This window comes from Balaenoptera acutorostrata, chromosome X, assembly GCF_949987535.1.
Source record: "Balaenoptera acutorostrata chromosome X, mBalAcu1.1, whole genome shotgun sequence".
NCBI lineage: Eukaryota > Metazoa > Chordata > Mammalia > Artiodactyla > Balaenopteridae > Balaenoptera > Balaenoptera acutorostrata.
The window spans coordinates 18210115-18229166 of record NC_080085.1 but is presented as its reverse complement, the minus strand read 5'-3'; the positions used below and the strand labels follow the sequence as shown (position 1 = coordinate 18229166).

The window sequence follows — 19052 nt, the reverse complement described above, 5'->3', positions numbered from 1 at the left end:
AATTGTGATAGCAGTGAACAAAGCAGATGAAAATCCCTGCTCTCCAGAAGCATACATTATATATAGAGCAGTCAGACAAAAACAATAATAACACATAAGTAAATTACATACTGTGTTAGAAGGGCTTGTGTTATGGAAAACAAATAGAGCAGGATAAGAGGAATCCATTCTAAAAATCTCCTTACACCACCATATTAATGTATTCAGGACTTTAACTACCACCTATATTTTAACTATTCCCAAATCTCTATCCACCATATATCTTTTCTGAGCAGCAATACTCTAAAGACCTTTTCACAATCTGTCATGGCCAACACTCAACACTTGTCCTCCACCATAACCCATTCCTCCTGTTTTGATAATGGCAACACCATCCATTGGGTCAGCCAAGTCAGATACCTCTTATTCACCCTAGGTGTCTCCTTTTTCTTTAGTCTCTCTGTCTAACAGTCTTCTATCTTCACTGCTGTTTCTCTAATTAAAGATCTCAGTAAATAGCAATGGAGAGAATCAACTCTGTAGTCAGGTGCCTGGAATGGATCCTGGCACCACCACTTACTTCCTATTTGGTTTTGAACTTAACTTCTGCCTCTGTATGTGCTAGTTTTCCTATCTGTAAAATGAAGACAACTCTCCTAGGTTTGCTTTGAGTGTGGCTGGTAGCATCAGAATCACCAATAGTAGCAGCAGCATGATAACAGTTGGCACTCCATACTGGCAGGTTCCATATCCATGGGTTCAACCAACCTCGAATCGAAATATTTGAAAAAAAATTCCAGAGAGTTCAAAAAAGCAAAATTTGTATTTGTTGTACAAGGCAATTATTTACATAGCATTTACACTGTATTAGGTATTATAAGTAATCTACAGATGATTTAAAATATAAAGGAGGATGTGCATAGGTTACATGCAAATACTACGTCATTTTATATAAGGGACTTGAGAATCCTCGGGTTTTGGTATCTGAGGGGGTCCTGGGCAGGTAACAAGGGACAAATATTCCTGAAACAACCTCTTAACTGGTTTCCTTTCTTCCAGCCTTATTCTTTCCCTAATCTTTCCCAACATTATAGCCCAAGTAATCTTCAAAATTCAAAGGTCTGAACACAACAGTGACCCTAAACAGCTCCCCATTGCCTTCAGCATGAAGTCCAAATGCCTTAAAATGACAAAGAATTCTTTTTCTCCTTCTTCTTTCCTTTTTAAAACTAAAGCTGTTAAAGCATAATCATAGACAAGCCAGCCTGGAGCTGAACTTTCCTGAGCAAAATCTTCAAAATATAAACTTCAGTTTCTTTTTTAAATTTACAGTCTCAGCAGAAGATTTTAAAGTTATCACAAAGTTGTTTCTTTTCCTTCTAAGTATACATTTTATTTTTATGATCAAAATGTTAAATGGCCTTTGATTTAATGATCACCATAGGCAGTATGATATAACACAAAATAAGCATTGTGAGAACCTTTGCAGTAATGGAAGCCAAACAGATGATTTAAATTATTTCCTTCAGACTTTTTGTCACATTTTCGCTTTCTATGAAACAAACACAAAACAGCATTGATTGACTTCATGGATTACTATGTATGTCTGTGTACACTCATGTATGTTTGTAGATGAATTGGCATTTACTAAGGACATCTTATTAGATGATAAAAATAATGCCACCATAAAAAATTATATAATACAATAAAATCTCAGAAACTACTATATAGTGTTCTAGAAGCCATTATGTGATTTTATAAACAACCATACCTGCCATTAAGAAGTAAAAACATTCTCTAATCATTCTATTTATTTATTTAACAAGTACTAGTGTAAAAAGAAAATAATGAAATTTACCAAATATAAATATCAAGGGTGAGCTAATTTACAATTATAGGACAGGTGATAGTTATAAGAAGATATAACTAAAATCAAATATATTTTCTGTAAGTTTCCTGATTACTGAGAAGCCTCCTGAAACAAGTATATTACGTTACTTAAGGATAAGCCATATTTTAAATATATTTACTTATTGACCATTATACAACTTGTAGAATTTACATGTTTCAACGGCAATTACTTCATACAATGGATAAATGTGGTTTAAACAATTATGAGAATTTTCATGATGTCATAATATAAGAGAAATATGCTGCCCACCAATTAATTATCAAAAAGCTAATAATTATAGCTTAGTGTTCAGATTTGGATTTAGTATTGTCATGTTATATGTTATTAGTAATATATATAAATTTAGACAATATAGAATTAAGTAAAATTACCTTAACTTTTACCTTAGACATACAAATACTTTGTTTTTAATATAAAGTCTCATATTTTTAAAAAGCCAAAATATAATACAGTTGAACTTCAAACAAAGAGAGGGTTACGGGTGCCAACCCCACACAGTCGAAAAGTCATGTGTAACTTTATAGTTAGCCCTCCATATCCACAGATTCAACCAATGGATGATTATGTTCATATAGTAATATAGTGCGTATTTATTGAAAAAACTCTGTATATAAGCGGACCCATGCAGTTCAAACCCATGTTGTTCAAGGGTCACTGAGTATATATGTGCATATATATGTATATGTATGTAAATCCTACTGACATTTATTCAAGAAAGAATTCTAGTGAAATTGTACATATCAGAATTTATGAGACAAAATGTTTTTTAAGATTTGATTATTTAACCATCATAACACAGTACATGTCCCCTACAAAACAATTTTCAAAAATGAAAGAGCTTATTTAGTTTTTTTAAAATAGTTGTAATGTTTTACCATTAAAATGTTTAATCACATATACAATTTTAATCTAACTTTTTTCATTTTATATTATGAAGACTTTTGTTATTTTATGTGTTCTAAGACAAATGAAACTTAACTAAATTAGCAAAAAAAGGACCAAAATTGTGTTTATAATATCCAAAACTGACTGTACAATGTGAATAATAATAAAGAATGAATAAAGCAAAGCTAATGAGACATACAATGCATGCTATGAAAGCGTCAGTGTCTAATTACCCATTTAAAACAATAAATAGAATACTGATGGTCACTTCCTTAAATATGACCAATGAATGAAAAGAATACAGAAAATCAGGAGACAAGGCAGTATTATAAATCTTGTTATGACAGCCAAAAATGATTTTCCTTATAGAGCAGCAAATGTATTTTGAAACTGTCAGGGACTAATTATTGATTAGCTACTTGGATATAAAATTTTGCAAGCAGTTAGTATCTCTTTGATGATATGCTTATATTGTGGTAAATCATAATTAGGCATTTGTTAATATTCCTCATACTTATCTAATCCTTTCACAAGAAAAAAATGAAATAACGCTATATTCACACTGATGCCTGAGGAGGATAACTTATGAAACATGTGAAAGATTTTACCTGTCCAACCAGGCAAGCAGACTCTTGGCTGCTCCAATCAGATCCACAACCGAAGTCAGAAAATCATTTGGCAGTTTTCGGCTGGTTCTCCCATCATAATGGCCACTCCTTCTCCTCCCTGTTATAAAATTCTGTAGATTTTTGGCAGATGCATTCAACTTGTGAGAAAGGGTTTTTAGATTTTCTGTTTCCAAGCCATAATTCTGAATTAGAAAAAGACAGAGAATATACTTAAAGTCAGTATTTTATTCATTCGTTGAAACATTTACTGAGTACTTTACTATATGTATAGACAGTGGAACAAGTATTAAGAGTTACACATAAATAAGATAGGATTCCTGGCCTAGCAGAACCCATAGTCAAATGAGGATTTGGGGAAACGTCAGATAAACAAATTACAAGAAAGTGTGTAAGTACTAATATGAACATGGAAAGATGAGGGCATTATATCTTGGAATTATGCCACCCAAGACAGAAAGATTATAAGGACTCATAAGCAGTTTCTTTTTTAGCCCAAACCTAAGTTCATTTACTTGTGAAATTCATTATTATCAACAATTATTTTTGAGTATCTATTCTATTAGCATATGCATAGCCATGAATGTAGGCACTAGGAAAAATTCTGCTTCCCCAAAATGAGAAAGTAAGTACAATCCAACAATAAAATGAAATAGCAAAAAATAAATCATATACAATATAACTTTTCTTCTGTGTCCTCTTCATAATGACTCACATAAGAAGTTTCTTTTATTATATGGTATACCAGGAAAACCTCTGCATCCTCAGGGAAACCAACACGCTTTCTCCTTTTTATAATACAAATTATAAAACTAAACTTATTTATAATTTTGTCATGGTTGCATTAGCTCACAGTCAAATATGAAGCACATCTAAAGAAATCATAATGACTTTTTGGTAAGTATAATTGTTCTTCTTTTCCTTGGTCTCACTTTTCCATTTCTATTAATATATATTATTTCACCCTAAATGTTTTATCTATAAATTATTGCAAAAAGGATTTATATGAATAAATACAAATAAGCTTTTTTTTTACCATATTCAATAGGAAAATATTGTCGGATCCCCTCAAATAAACTTTAGGGAAAGATTTCACAAGTCACAATTAATTTTAAAACAGATAATTGTGAGTTGTTAACCTGATCAGAGGATGACCTTGATCAAACTACTTAGCAGCATGTACGTTACTGTCATGTGTAAAATTAAAAGTATTATTAACTTACAGAAAATCATAAAACCCAAAGAATGTTAGGTAGCCTCTGAGGCCCAAATAAATTCTAAGTTTGATTTATCCCCTCCTTTTACAGTTAAGTAAAGTGAGACACAGGGAGATTTTCTGATTTGCTTAGAGCTCAGAGCTTAGAGTAGACAGAAATCAGAATGGGACTACAAGTCCCCAGGCCACCTGTGAGGGAATACCTCTACCCCCACTCCTTAGCACCAATAATCTATTCCTGTTCAAGCAGGGTAGTAGAAACAAGTGAAACAAAATGGAAGAAAATACTGGGGGAAATGAAAAAGGGAAGAAAATGGCACAATGAATTTAGCTATATTATCAAGTCAACAATCACTGGGTAGCTAGTTTATATGAAATTTAGGTTTATTTTTTCTATTTAAGAAAAGAAATAACTTAGAGGAGAAAAAAGGAGGGCGTAGAGGAGGATTTGAATGCATAAACATTAATAGCAAGTTATGTATGTTACCACTAAAGATTTAATAGTGATAAAAATCTGATTGTTCTTTGCTGAGAATTTACATTTTTACTAAAAGAACACTGTTTTGGAGCCATGGATTTGTTTTTTAAAAAACAGTATATTATATATTCACCGCTAAATTTGAATTGCAATAGTCTCTCAAGTTAAAAGGTTTGGTTTACACAAATAAAACAACATTCTATTCAAATTCTATTGCATCTGAGCATGGATTATTTGTGAAACATTTGGGAGATTTTATCCAGCATGTATCCTCTTATAAGAGATATTCTCTAATGACTAGATAATGACTAGATAACTTATAATTATATCAGCTAAACTGAAAATGATACTTCTGAAGTACTTGAAAGTATTTTCAGAAGTTTTTCCCTGTGTTAAAGCATTTTCCCTTAAGTACAACAGTGTTTGCCTTTTTCATTTTTGTGTATTAATGATTTTAATGAGAAAATATTTGTTTACAAACAAATTATAAAAATTTCTCAGAGAAACTCAAATTTAAATAGTTTATTAGTGAGGAATCTAATCAATCAACCTGGTAACATAACTTGAACTCTGTAGCCATTAGCCCCGACAAGAGAGTCATTTAAATTATCTCTTCCTATATTACCATCTCAAATATTTTATTAGAAAAGGTAAAAATGATTTTAAAAGAATACAGATCTTCTCATAAATAAAAATCTGAAGGCAAAGTAAAAATACTTTGAAGATTCCAAAATTTAAGATAGCATTACATTAAAAAAAAATACAACTCAAGAATTAGAGAATAGAAAAATCTCTGGACAAAACCTGGTAAGATACCCTGAGGTCTCCTAACTTGGAAGCCTACTACAGAAATATCCTATATGGAGGAATTTCAGGTAAAAAATACAGGCCACAGAGGAATCCAGTAGCGAGAAGAGACAAAAAATGCGTAGTAGAGGATGGAGAAGGAAGTTCTTAAAACTTATTCTAGTTAACAAATATAACTAGTTAAATCAATAATTCAAAAGCATTTAAAAATTCTAGAAGAGTACAAAAGTAGGTTAGAAGCTTCTCTGTATATAACAGTGTCTGTGTGATACTATTTGAACAAAAGAGATGGATTAGTCGATCTCTCAAGTTAATTTTCATCATCACAGTTCTCAGTTCTAAGTAGCTCAAAATCAATTACTGACAACATAGATATCTTTTTGCTTTTTCCTTCATGAAAGTGGACGGTTTGTTGTGACTCACTAAGTCACCAGTAAATCACACTCCCCTGCCTACCATGTAAAGAAGCAACAAGTATATGAAGCGCCCCTTTGCTTTTGGCCAAAGGTATGCAGATGAGAAGTATTGTCTCAATTTTTTAAAAATGCAGGTTTATTCACTACAGACTTGCTTTTTACTGGATATGCATGGGACAACTAGGCATTACTATTGGTATAGAAAGGACTACATCAAGTAAACAAAAGCTTGGACATGAAATGTACTTAGCGATTTTCTTTATCCTATATGTTACCTACGTGGCCAGTAACATTCATGCCAGGAACCAGGTGTGACTCCACACTGATTCAACATAGGCAGTCTAATCGTAAGGAACTGGTGCTAAGTTTCTACTGTTCTTCTCTCAGTTATATGCATGCAAAAGCACATGAAAGAAAGAAACAACATTTTAGAAAATCGAGTTGGTTATACCCTCACTAGTGGCAAATTCTCACTAAACACTTAACTGGAAATATTGGCACCATGTATTTTACAATGTCAATGCTATTTTATTCAGAGCTCTTAATTTGAATGCATCATGCAGCAGGTGTTTAGGTTTTATAATACTTTGCTTTGTAAATATGTGTGAGTCCTAAAAAGATTGCTTTAATGAATTTTTTTTAGAAATGAATTATTTTAAGATGAATGAACCAAGCAATTATGTTGCAAAGAAACAAATCCTAGCAATGGCAGGCATCAAATTTTTCCTGCAAAATACCTATTACATGAAAAGTATATGAAGAATGAAATGAAAACTGTTCTTATCCTGTCATAAATGATTCACTTGTACTTCTCAATAAAAGGTGCATTGTCAAAACATAAATTAAGGAGTATACATTAAACTATATGTATTTTATTTATGCTTTACTATTTTAGTTAATACAAGGTGCTCTCTATTGAAGCACACCAAATGATAGCATAACAGCTTGAAAGAGTTAATATAACTCCAAATCATGAAAAGCTTATTTCTTTCTCGGATAATATGGTACAAACAGTATAGTTGGTGCTTAATAAATATATGTTGCATGAATGAACAAGTTACTAAATAAACCTTTGATTTTCAACAGCTGCCATAACATTTATTCCCCATCAGGACTAATTTCAAGACAAGGCAGATGAAAATATTCCATTGCTCAAAAAAAACAAAGGAATTTGGTAATTTTTCTGTGTCTTCCTTATTTTAGGAACAGAAACTTCAGAGTCTGAGGCTGTGTTGGCAAGAGAAAAAAATTACAGTTCTCTGGAGAAAGGCAGAGAACTTCATTCAGTAAGATAACATTAATTTAATATCCTCTATTTGCTAATCACTAGGCAGAAAGCATATCAAGGACCAAAAAACCCAAGCAAAGAATTATAATGTGATACAAAGTGTAAGCTGACGTTCTTCCCATCACTTCCCACTCTGCAGCAGCTAAATCAAAATTCTTATTTTTCTCTGATCACTGCATACTCTTTCACAATTCTGTCTTTACACATATTTTTTCTGCCTAGATAACTTTTCTCCAACTTTTTTATCTGGCAAACATCTACGCATCCTGCAAGTCCCAGTGCAAATCCCATTTACACTTCCTGGATCCCTCAGTAGTGTTCATCATCTCCTTCTGCACTCCCCTGGGATTTTTTAAAAAATCTATATTATCTTTTAATGACTGTCTTTACTGGACTGTATACATTTTTTTAAAGGTGTAAGTTTAATTATTAGATAACACTTTAAAATCAATGAGAGTTTTCTCAGTTTCTGATCAGAAATTTTCACAATTAACATCAGTGTTTTAAAATATGGAGTATTAAAGACAGAGTATAATATCTACAGTTAATTTTCACTCAAACTCTTTCTATATAGACAGGTAGAGTAAAAATATATAACAGACACTCATCCATTAATCTTTAATGTGGAATAAGTTTATCTGTTTGGCAAAAATAATTGTCTTCTTTCCCCTTACCAGTCCATCCATATCCTTCCTAAAGCATGTATTAGATGGTTCATGAGTAATGAAATAAAAAATAGTCTCTAAAATGGACTGTATACATCTTAAGAGCACAGACTATGCCTTTTTAATCTTTGTATTCCCTGTGGTAGCACTGTATGAGCATGAATATATAAGTTAAAAGAAGAAATAAATACAGTAGATGTAGGAAAAAGTAGAAGAGTCAGTAGAGACATTACAGTTTTGAAGAGACAAAACATAGTTCCCCATTGCCAACAGCACAACTCCTGATGCAATCAACTCAGCTTGCTGAAGAGGGATGTCACCTCCTGATTTTATAATGGCATGTAGAAGTAAATCAGAATTCACTGCTTGGAAATTTGCTTTATATTCACTGGAAAACATCTGGTGCATAAACTGTAAGATATGTGCACTTTTAACATGTTGATGTATAGCCATTAGGAAGCAGTGAAAAGGAAGTTTAATATTTGACCTCCTTGGGGAATAAACATAGAAAGAATGAATTTAATGTTTTGATTTATTTTTTTCCCAAGAAAATGATGCAACACTATGGTGCTTAAACCCAGAACTGCATGGCAGTGGTCTGTATCTCTGATACCTTCCTTTTAAGTAAGTCTAGGTCAGCAGAGCTTATCCCAGGCCAAACTCCAAAGCCTACAGGTCTAGACTATCTGTAGGTAGTACCGTAATCACCAATCTTATTTCCTTCTTCAAAGCGGCAGAGTGGAGCTCAGCATGTGAGTGGTTCATCTAAGAGAAGCCCTGCTTATGACACATACACTCTAGACTTCAAGCTGTGACACACTCAACTTTACTATTACAGAAGATGTGGCAAATAGGGGACTGCTAGATCAGATACCCATCTCCAAGCCACTTATATTGTACCTTCATAGCCATTCTGACTCAGATTTGGAGACCAGTATGCAAAAACACTGTGGACTCTTACCTTACCCTGAGTACTAGCTTTTATTTCAGGCATGATTTCTGTAATCTGATTCAGATAAGGGAGAGTGCAAGTGCATGCTCTGGTCTGAATTAATTTCTCTTATCTCAGGAATAAGGAAACAAGAAGGTCCCCAAATTATCATGTGAAAAATATGTCAAGTCTCTTTCATCACCACTTTCAAAAAATGTTTATTCAGCATCTACTATTGCCAGGCATTTGTGCTACACACTACGTGTTCAATAAGCAATGTCACTTTTCCCACATAGCTTGTAGTCTAGCAGAAGAAACAGACATTAAACTAATAAATACACACATAAGTATATAATTACGAAATGAGATGAGGGTTAAGAAAGAGAGGAACAGTGGGGGGGCAATTTTAGACCAGGCCAGGGTGAGGGAGTGATCAGGGAATATCTCTGAGGAAAGGACAATTAAGGTAAGACTGAAATGTGTAAGTGGGAGGTACTATTCAACCAATCTGGTTTCAGATTCTTTAAAAACTATTTTCAATCAGGTCTTTTTCCCTTGCTTATTCTATTGGCTTTTAGTGAAATTTGATGACATTATTGGTGTTCCTTAATGAAAATAACAGTTCCCATTGCTTTTGTGACAACTCTTTCATAGTTGTCTTCACGCTTCTCTGACTACTCCATAAATCTCCTCTGCAGGCTACCCTTCTTCCTTCCCAGCTGGAGTGTCAAGTTGTGTCCTTTGTTCTTTATATTCTACAGGCCCTTCCTGGGTGATCTATCTATGGAGTCAATCCCTATATACTTGAGACTCCCAAATCTCTATCTTCAGCCACTTCTCAGCTTTAAATTCATAAATTCAATTGTCTGATGAGTATTTCTTTCTGGATAACCCAGAGATGCCTCAAATTCAACAAATCCAAAACTCAATTTATATTCCCACCTAAATTTATTCTTGCTGCTATTGCCTATCTTCATTATTGGAAGATCTTCTACTCTATCTCTGCAGCTAACAAGATGGAATCTTCCTCAACTTCCTTTATCTCACTCACCACTCCTAGTCACCAGATCTTCTCTATTCCTGTTGCACATCCTTAGTTTGAGCCCTAATCATAGCCTAAGTAGATTATTTTAAACATCTCCTAATTGTTCCCCTGTCTTCACTCTATGCCCAGTCCACTCCACCCTTTTCACTACCATCAGTTACCTTTTTAAAGCAAGTATTTGATTATTCTTGCATAGTCCTCCAGTGCCCAGATGAAGAAGTACTAATCTCTTATCAGGATATTAAGGTACTTTACAGTCTGGCCCTATTCTATCTTTAAAGCCTAATTTTAGGCCACTATTTCCCACTTATTTTTGGTGGGAAAATAGCTTATCATTTTTCATACACACCAGGCATGCTCCTTATTCTGTGTGCCTGTGTATGTGCTGTTTTATCTACCTGGAAATTCCTTCCCTCTGTCCCTCCACCTCTTAGGACACATGCTCGTCCTCCACTAGGCTGTTAAAGATCACCTCTTTTGCAATATGAACCCATTTATCTTAGTCAAAACTTCTGTGCCCCTAATACTCAGCTCATACTTTTATTTTAGTAATTATACTATAATATTGTGATTATTTATATGTCACTCTCCCCCCACTAGGCTTTTCAAGATGGCAGGAACTAGATCTTACATCTGACACACACAGTGCTGACTGTACTGATTCTTGAATTACGTTTAATTATCTACACATTTATTATTAATTATCATCATCTTAATAATAGTGACTACTTAGTGAATGCCTACTGTGTGCCAGGCACAGAATTAGGTGCTATTCAAACACTATCTCCTTTGCTTTTCACACCAATACCAAGAGGTAGTTGATATTATCTCTACTTTTTAAAAAAGAACTAAGGCTGTGGTGAAATAACTTGCCCACAAATGTCAGTAATTGACTGAGTCAAATTTCAATCCCATATTATTATAAGACTCATGTTCTTTTTCACTGTAGCTCTAGCCCCAGGCATATGTTAGTGTCATCTTACCTAACATGGGAAAAAAAAGTCTATGTTCCTCTCAGAATATCTAATGTACTATCAGAATCTTGCAGGATTCTTTTCACATTGATTTCTCTTGTCTGACTAGGCACTGCTCTTTTAACACACAAAAGTAGACATATAATGTACAATATTCAATTTTCATTGATGTATACACAAAGAACACTAAAATAATTTAATTATTTTAAGGATGGTTTTTCTAAAATAGGATTACTTAATATTTGGGATACTAAAGCAAAACTTTTAGAAGGAAATGAACTTTATAACTGATTGTATGCAATCGTACATCCCAAATGCTTCTGTGAAAACTCCCTTGGTGAGCTCTTAGTTTTTCAAGTAGCTAAATAAAATGTCACCAATTGAGTTAATAAGCCCCTTTAATTTGTAATTTGGTACTGCATAGTACATCAAATTCAATGAAGGAGGAAAATATCACCACAACCAGTTGGCTGATAATTAGGGGATTTTTTTTTTTCTGCTTGAAGGAGAAGAGACAAAAAAATTTTAAGGAAAAAGTTTTTAAAGGAAAAAAAAGCAAAGTTTCCCTTCCCACCAGTTTTATGATGTCCTTACCAGTGCACACAGAAGGTCAACCGCTTCCAAGATCAGTTCCTGATGGCCAATGCGGCTGACCCCCAGATCCTCTAGCTCTTGATGTGTAATGCGCAGCAGCTGGTCTCCACTGATCTTCTCCCTCTCAAAGTTCTTAATATACTGCTGCAAACAGTCATCAAGACCTGCAAAAGAAAAATACGGAAGACCAGAATGAAAAAAAAAAGACAGTTGAACCAAACAAATTTTTAAAAATAATAAAACAAGGGCTTCCCTGGTGGCGCAGCGGTTGAGAATCTGCCTGCCAATGCAGGGGACACGGGTTCCAGCCCTGGTCTGGGAAGATCCCACATGCCGCGGAGCAACTGGGCCCGTGAGCCACAATTGCTGAGCCTGCGCGTCTGGAGCCTGTGCTCCGCAACAAGAGAGGCCGCGATAGTGAGAGGCCCGTGCACCGCGATGAAGAGTGGCCCCCACTTGCCACAACTAGAGAAAGCCCTTGCACAGAAACGAAGACCCAACACAGCCATAAATAAATAATAATAATAATAATAATAATAATAATAAAACAAGCACTAACTCCTACCCAGTCACAAGTTAAGTCCATTTCAGCTCTGGACTAGTTCAATCATCCACCTTTCCTCAACCTATATATGGGCTTCACTGGGGGAAAAAAAAATCACTTCCTCATATCCCAGCTGTTAGGTTCCTATTTGAATTTTCCTCAGCAACTACTGGAAGTCTTCACCTCTCTTCTCAGCAGTTCTCTTTGTTGCCTGTTTCTCAAAATGTGCTAATGCGCAGGTTCCCCTATTTCCAAATTTATCTGCACCACACTCCTCCTTTCTTCTTTCAGAGGGAGAGGTATCCTTCTTTCTATACAAGGCTAATCAATCTTCCTCTGCTCTGGAATCTTCTGCCACCTTAACACTACTTCAACAATTAAAAAATTAAATGCTCTATTTCAACCATTTCTTTTTTATTGACTCCTATGTTCAAACCTCTGCCATCTTAAAAAATAAAATAAAACAAAACAAAAACCTTTCCTTGATTTCCTTGATCCTGTGTTCGCCACCAGTCTGTTACTCCCTTCAGAGCCAAACCCCTTACACCTTTATTTTCTCACCTATAATGCACTCCTTAATCCACCATCATTTGGAATTTACCCAGATCCAAAAATGGAAATCCACAGTGGATATGTTTTTCAAGATTACTCAGGGCACTTCATAAGTGATTGGCCAGGCTACAGATTGGGTGGCTTCAATCACCTATGAAATGACCTGATATAAATGATGAACAGGACTAACAAGATTACTTCTCTCCAGATTTTTAAGTAAGGAATACCAAGACAATGAGGCAATCACAAAATCTAAAAGGTCTTGATTATATGTCAAGGAGGGAGACGAAAGGCCATAATGGGCAACGACCCAGCTGAAATTATGACAGAGCAGAAATTATAAGCAAGTAGAGAAAGCAGAGACGAGGTTACAACAATTGTGCAAAGGGAAGCAAAGTCCTATAACAGAAATTATGTAGCCATTGAGAGAAGAAAAGAGACACTCCTAAAAGACACCTGGTTCCTGATAGGATAGTTTAGTACCAGGCCACACATGTCCTTATTGTCTTTTCAAACTTTCTTGAAGTAACTTGAGTTACCCTGCAGTCTCTCTATACTACCTTTCTTTCACCTTCCATTGGTATATGCACATCACTCTTTCCTGGTTCTCTCTGTCTATTCGTTCTCTGTACCCTTTCAGGATGTTTTCTCCAACTGTCCTAAAATATTGTTGCTCTCCACTCCAGGGACCCATTCCTGGCCCCCTTACCTCTCCTCTTTACATTCTAACTGAACAATCTCATCCATGCCCATGTCTTCAACTGCGATCTAATACCTCATACTTTCATTTCAGATCTCTCTCATGAATGCCAGACCTACAAATTGACACATCGTAACATGTCCACAACACAACTCATTTTCCCCTCCAGAGGAGTCTCTGCTGCATTCACCGTCTCAATGAATGGCACCACCATCTATCCCAGTACAAAGACTAAATGCATGGGAACCATTTTAGATTTATCTATCTTCCTTATATCCCTGCATCCAACCAATCTCCATGTCTGAACAATTGGTCCTCCGAAACATTGTTTATATATATATATCCTTTCCTCTCGTTCTCCACTGCCATCTTTCTAAATCAGGCCACAAACAGTGGGCCTAAAACAGTTTTACAGTTTTCCTGCTGCTAGTCATTATCCTCTCCATCTTCCCCAACATAAAAATTCCGATATCATTCTCTATCTCAAAAATGTTCACACAGCAAGATCCTTTTTGATCCACCTCCTAGAGAAATGGAAATAAAAACAAAAATAAACAAACGGGACCTAATGAAACTTAAAAGCTTCTGCACAGCAAAGGAAACCATAAACAAGACCAAAAGACAACCCTCAGAATGGGAGAAAATATTTGCAAATGAAGCAACTGACAAAGGATTAATCTTCAAAATTTGGGCTTCCCTGGTGGCGCAGTGGTTGAGAATCTGCCTGCTAATGCAGGGGACACGGGTTCGAGCCCTGGTCTGGGAAGATCCTACATGCCGTGGAGCAACTAGGCCCGTGAGCCACAACTACTAAGCCTGCGCGTCTGGAGCCTGTGCTCCGCAACAAGAGAGGCCACGATAGTGAGAGGCCCGCGCACTGCGATGAAGAGTGGCCCCCGCTTACCACAACTAGAGAAAGCCCTTGCACAGAAATGAAGACCCAACACAGCCAAAAATAAATAAATAAATTTAAAAAAAAATTTACAAGCAGCTCATGTAGCTCAATATCAAAAAAACAAACAACCCAATCCAAAAATGGGCAGAAGACCTAAATAGACATTTCTCCAAATAAGATATACAGATTGCCAACAAACACATGAAAGGATGCACAACATCACTAAATCATTAGAGAAATGCAAATCAAAACTACAATGAGGTATCACCTCACACTGGTCAGAATGGCCATCATCAAAAAATCTACAAACAATAAATGCTGGACAGGGTGTGGAGTAAAGGGAACCCTCTTGCACTGTTGGTGGGAATGTAAATTGATACAGCCACTATGGAGAACAGTATGGAGGTTCCTTAAAAAACTAAAAATAGAACTACCATTCGACCCAGCAATCCCACTACTGGGCATATACCCTGAGAAAACCATAATTCAAAAAGAGTCATGTACCAAAATGTTCATTGCAGTTCTATTTAGAATAGCCAGGACATGGAAGCAACCTAAGTGTCCATCGACAGATGAATGGATAAAGAAGATGTGGCACATATATACAATGGAATATTACTCAGCCATAAAAAGAAACGAAATTGAGTTATTTGTAGTGAGGTAGATGGACCTAGAGTCTGTCATACAGAGTGAAGTAAGTCAGAAAGAGAAAAACAAATACAGTATGCTAACACATATATATGGAATCTAAAAATAAAATGGTTCTGAAAAACCTAGGGGCAGGACAGGAATAAAGACTCAGATGTAGAGAATGGACTTGAGGACACAGGGAGGGGGAAGGGTAAGCTGGGACGAAGTGAGAGAGTGGCATGGACATATGTACACTACCAAATGTAAAATAGATAGCTAGTGGGAAGCAGCCGCATAGCACAGGGAGATCAGCTCGGTGCTTTGTGACCACCTAGCGGGGTGGGATAGGGTGGGAGGGAGATGCAAGAGGGAGGAGACATGGGGATATATGTATATGTATAGCTGATACACTTTGTTATAAAGCAGAAACTAACCATTGTAAAGCAATTATACTCCAATAAAGATGTTAAAAAAATGTCCAATGTTTCCTCATATTTATGACAGAACAAAATCTGAACTACTTTATATAGTGTTCAAGGCCCTCCCTGACCTGGACCTTGCCTTCCTATACAGACTCATTTCAGACACCCTCCACACTTTCCAATCTACCACTCCACAGACCTCCATCACAACAATGCCCACATTATAATTCTTTGTTCCCATGTCTGTGTGCCCAATAAATAGACTGGAAATTCCTTGAAGTTGGGCACTGTGTCTTCTGAATTTGGAGAACCCAGGGCTTATAGCACAGTGACTGACACAGACTAATGCTCAATGTGTAAACTGAATAAATTAATAGACATTTAATTTTATGCTATATAACCTGGTCAGAGCAAAAAGGGAACTTTTTTTCTTTTTTTAAAAAATTTTATTGCAGTATAGTTGATTTACAATGTTGTTAGTTTCAGAAAAAAAGGAACATTTTAAATAAGAGCTAATTCTAAAATTAGAGGGGCAAAAGAACGTTTGGTACATGGCATTTTGAAGCACTTATGTCTTGATACACTGCAGAATAATATGAGATAGATAGACTGTTATTATTTTGAGTTGACTTTTCTTACAATTCCTCTATGTAAAGGAATGATAAAGGGTTTCCTAGAGCATCAAAGACAGCATCATTATTAAAGTTACAGACCAAGTCACATACTAACTGGCCGGGTAGAAATAAGGAAGAGAGACTTATCCTGTATCACATTAATGGCTGCTTAATTTAATTATCAAGGTATATTAGCCCATAATATAGGAAGTATCTTGGCTCCTCTATTTAAAATGTACAATATATGGTAGATATGCAGCTAGGGTATTATAATACAATCACAATAATGCCACTTTATGTCAATATATGTATTTATGAACCATATGAACCATATATGTATTTTTTTCTCAACTGAATTATAAGTAATCAATGACCTTATAATATTTTAGAGTTGTTGTTTTGACTGAAAGGTCAAAAGCAACACCTCACATCTATGTATGGAGAAAATATGGTCCAGAAAGAGTTGCCTACAAAAATCACAAAAATGAATACATTACAAAATTGGGCTAAAGGTCTGAACCTCATGATTCTAGGATCTATGCAGCACATATGTGATCATTTAAATGCCCCTCACTCATACACTGTTTTATTTAAAGTAGAACTATCCCATTTTCAAGAAGGAGAAGTTCTTTAGTGATTATGTGTCTAGTCTTCAACACTGTAACATTTATTAAGTAGATAAAATGAGAACTAATATATACCAGGTTTTAAAAATATTATCATCCATACCATTTTCCTAAGATTTTAAGCTTTAATGTTGTATGAATTCTTTCCTTAGGTACCACCAAATTTTACCCTCTTTTGTTGATGTTCTAAATAATTATAAGTAAAATTTATAACATCCACGTACAAATTCCTACCTATTGTTCTTAAGAAAACATACAGAAAATGTGTTGATCCATACTTTAAACCACACAAATTTACCTTGAAGACAATCATGCACTTTTGTCAATTGAAATATTAAACAAACTATACACTAAAACAATCAAAAGGAAGGCTTGGAATCATTACTATGACATATCTCTGACTTTCTCAGTAAATTATACTGCTTTCTGCCATCTGCAGGGAAAGGAATGAACATAATCAAAGCTCTAGAAAGAGGTTCCAAAAATAATGAAACATTTACAAAATGATGATGATATCTGAGAGATATCCTAAGGATGTATAAATTTTCAGTAAATCAATGATATTACAGAAGATGGAGTAAAATAAATACATAAATCCATTATAATGTGGAAGTAGAGTAGAATATACAAATTATTATATTTAATATTCAAAATCTTAAAAATCCACTTAAAATTGATGTTAGAGGATGAGTCTATCCCTACTCCAGGAAATTTTACTTTCTACATCATTTTATACACAACACGTGCTCTCATCTAAAAACAGAACACTCTCTGATGTTTATAGCAAAAAAAAAAAAAAGGTAAATTCTTTAGAGTTCTATTGCCACTCACGATTTACTGTGAAGAACAAAGATTGACATATGAAGGTTTGTGAGGACCTATGTCCCACTTCTGTAAAATAAGGTTAGGAAGTTATTAAAACAAACATGCATCAGTCCGATATCCTTTTGCTTACTCTAATACATGAATGATAATTCAAGGCAGAATATCTTACTTTTAATCTAGTTTTCGGCCCCCTCGTTTCACTGACACTGTTTTTTGCTAAGATCGACAATGATGGGTAACACTTGATTCAAATGCCCCATTTCCAATCTCAATCTTCCTATAAGCAACTTATTTCTTTATTTCTACCACCATTTTTCCAGTCTCAGAGCCATTTATGATGACTTCCCAATTTAATCCCTTATCTTGTCGTTTAGTGAGGAACATAATTTATTCATTCAAAATAGCTCTTGCTCTGTCCTCCTTTCATTTCTGATCACACTGTCACCAGCTTACTCATGCTGTATATAGCCTGCCCTGATTCCCAGTTGCTCCCCCTGGCATCAGTCTGTCCAGTCTATCACAGTCAGATCTCTAAAAACACTCTTCAATCAAGCCATTTCCTGATTCAAAAACTTTAAGAACTCCTCCTGCCAAAAGGTTAAAATTCAAAGATCTTTAAAAAATTTTTTAACTATTAAAACTTTTTTTTTTGGTCCTAGATGTTATTTTGTTAATTGTGACACCTACTATAGACAATACAAGCATTTTCTATAATATAAACAGCTAGAAAGCTCATATGACCATCTTTTTCTTCTATACATAGGATAGTATAAAATGATAAATGATCTAGCAAAAGATAATTCACATTTAAGATCTTGTGGTACCTCCTAAATCATCTAAAAAGGATGAAATTATATTCAGTAGCATTTCAGCACTAAGAGAATTTTACTGTATTCTAATTAGTGGAAAACTGACCAAACTACAACAATATATAGGCTACTTAACAGATACCTAGCATATCTAATAAATCAAATTCCTGGAGCATTCTAGAAACATGAGATTTTGCTCTAGAACCCATGCAGTTAAAATTTGTTTTAACAATTCCCATATAGTTCTGGGATGATATAGCCATGTAAATTCTTGATTTAATTCAGCAATAAGCTGGCCAACACTCTTACTTCGTAAATAAAAGTGTATTTACTCTTTGCTCTGCTTTTTACTATGTTCAAATTTATATTTTGTTCAACCAAAAAAAAAGAAGAAAAACTTTTCTTCAAAAGCATTTAATGCCACTAGATAATTCTAAATTCCAACAAAAATTACGCAATATCTGCTTTAACAAATGGGAAATAATGTGAACAAGAATAACAAACTGTGGAGCAACCATACCATGGAATACCACTTAGCAATTAAAAAGGAACTATTGACATACACAATAATTTGGATGGAGCTCAGAGTATTATGCTGAGTGAAAATGACCAATCTGAA

General features: G+C 34.8%; 1 protein-coding gene across 5 annotated transcripts in view; it reads right to left on the bottom strand.

The window, feature by feature from the left end:
- The window catches only part of CNKSR2 (connector enhancer of kinase suppressor of Ras 2), a 263361-nt gene that overhangs the window by 197976 nt on the left and 46333 nt on the right, over positions 1 to 19052 (bottom strand). For all 5 annotated transcript variants that reach the window (XM_057538225.1, XM_057538222.1, XM_057538223.1 and 2 more), the window contains exons 2-3: positions 11817 to 11980; positions 3385 to 3587 (exon numbers count right to left, since the gene is read on the bottom strand). In XM_057538225.1, the coding sequence (XP_057394208.1) occupies positions 3385 to 3587; positions 11817 to 11980 (367 nt within the window). The remainder of the gene's footprint in view (positions 1 to 3384; positions 3588 to 11816; positions 11981 to 19052) is intronic.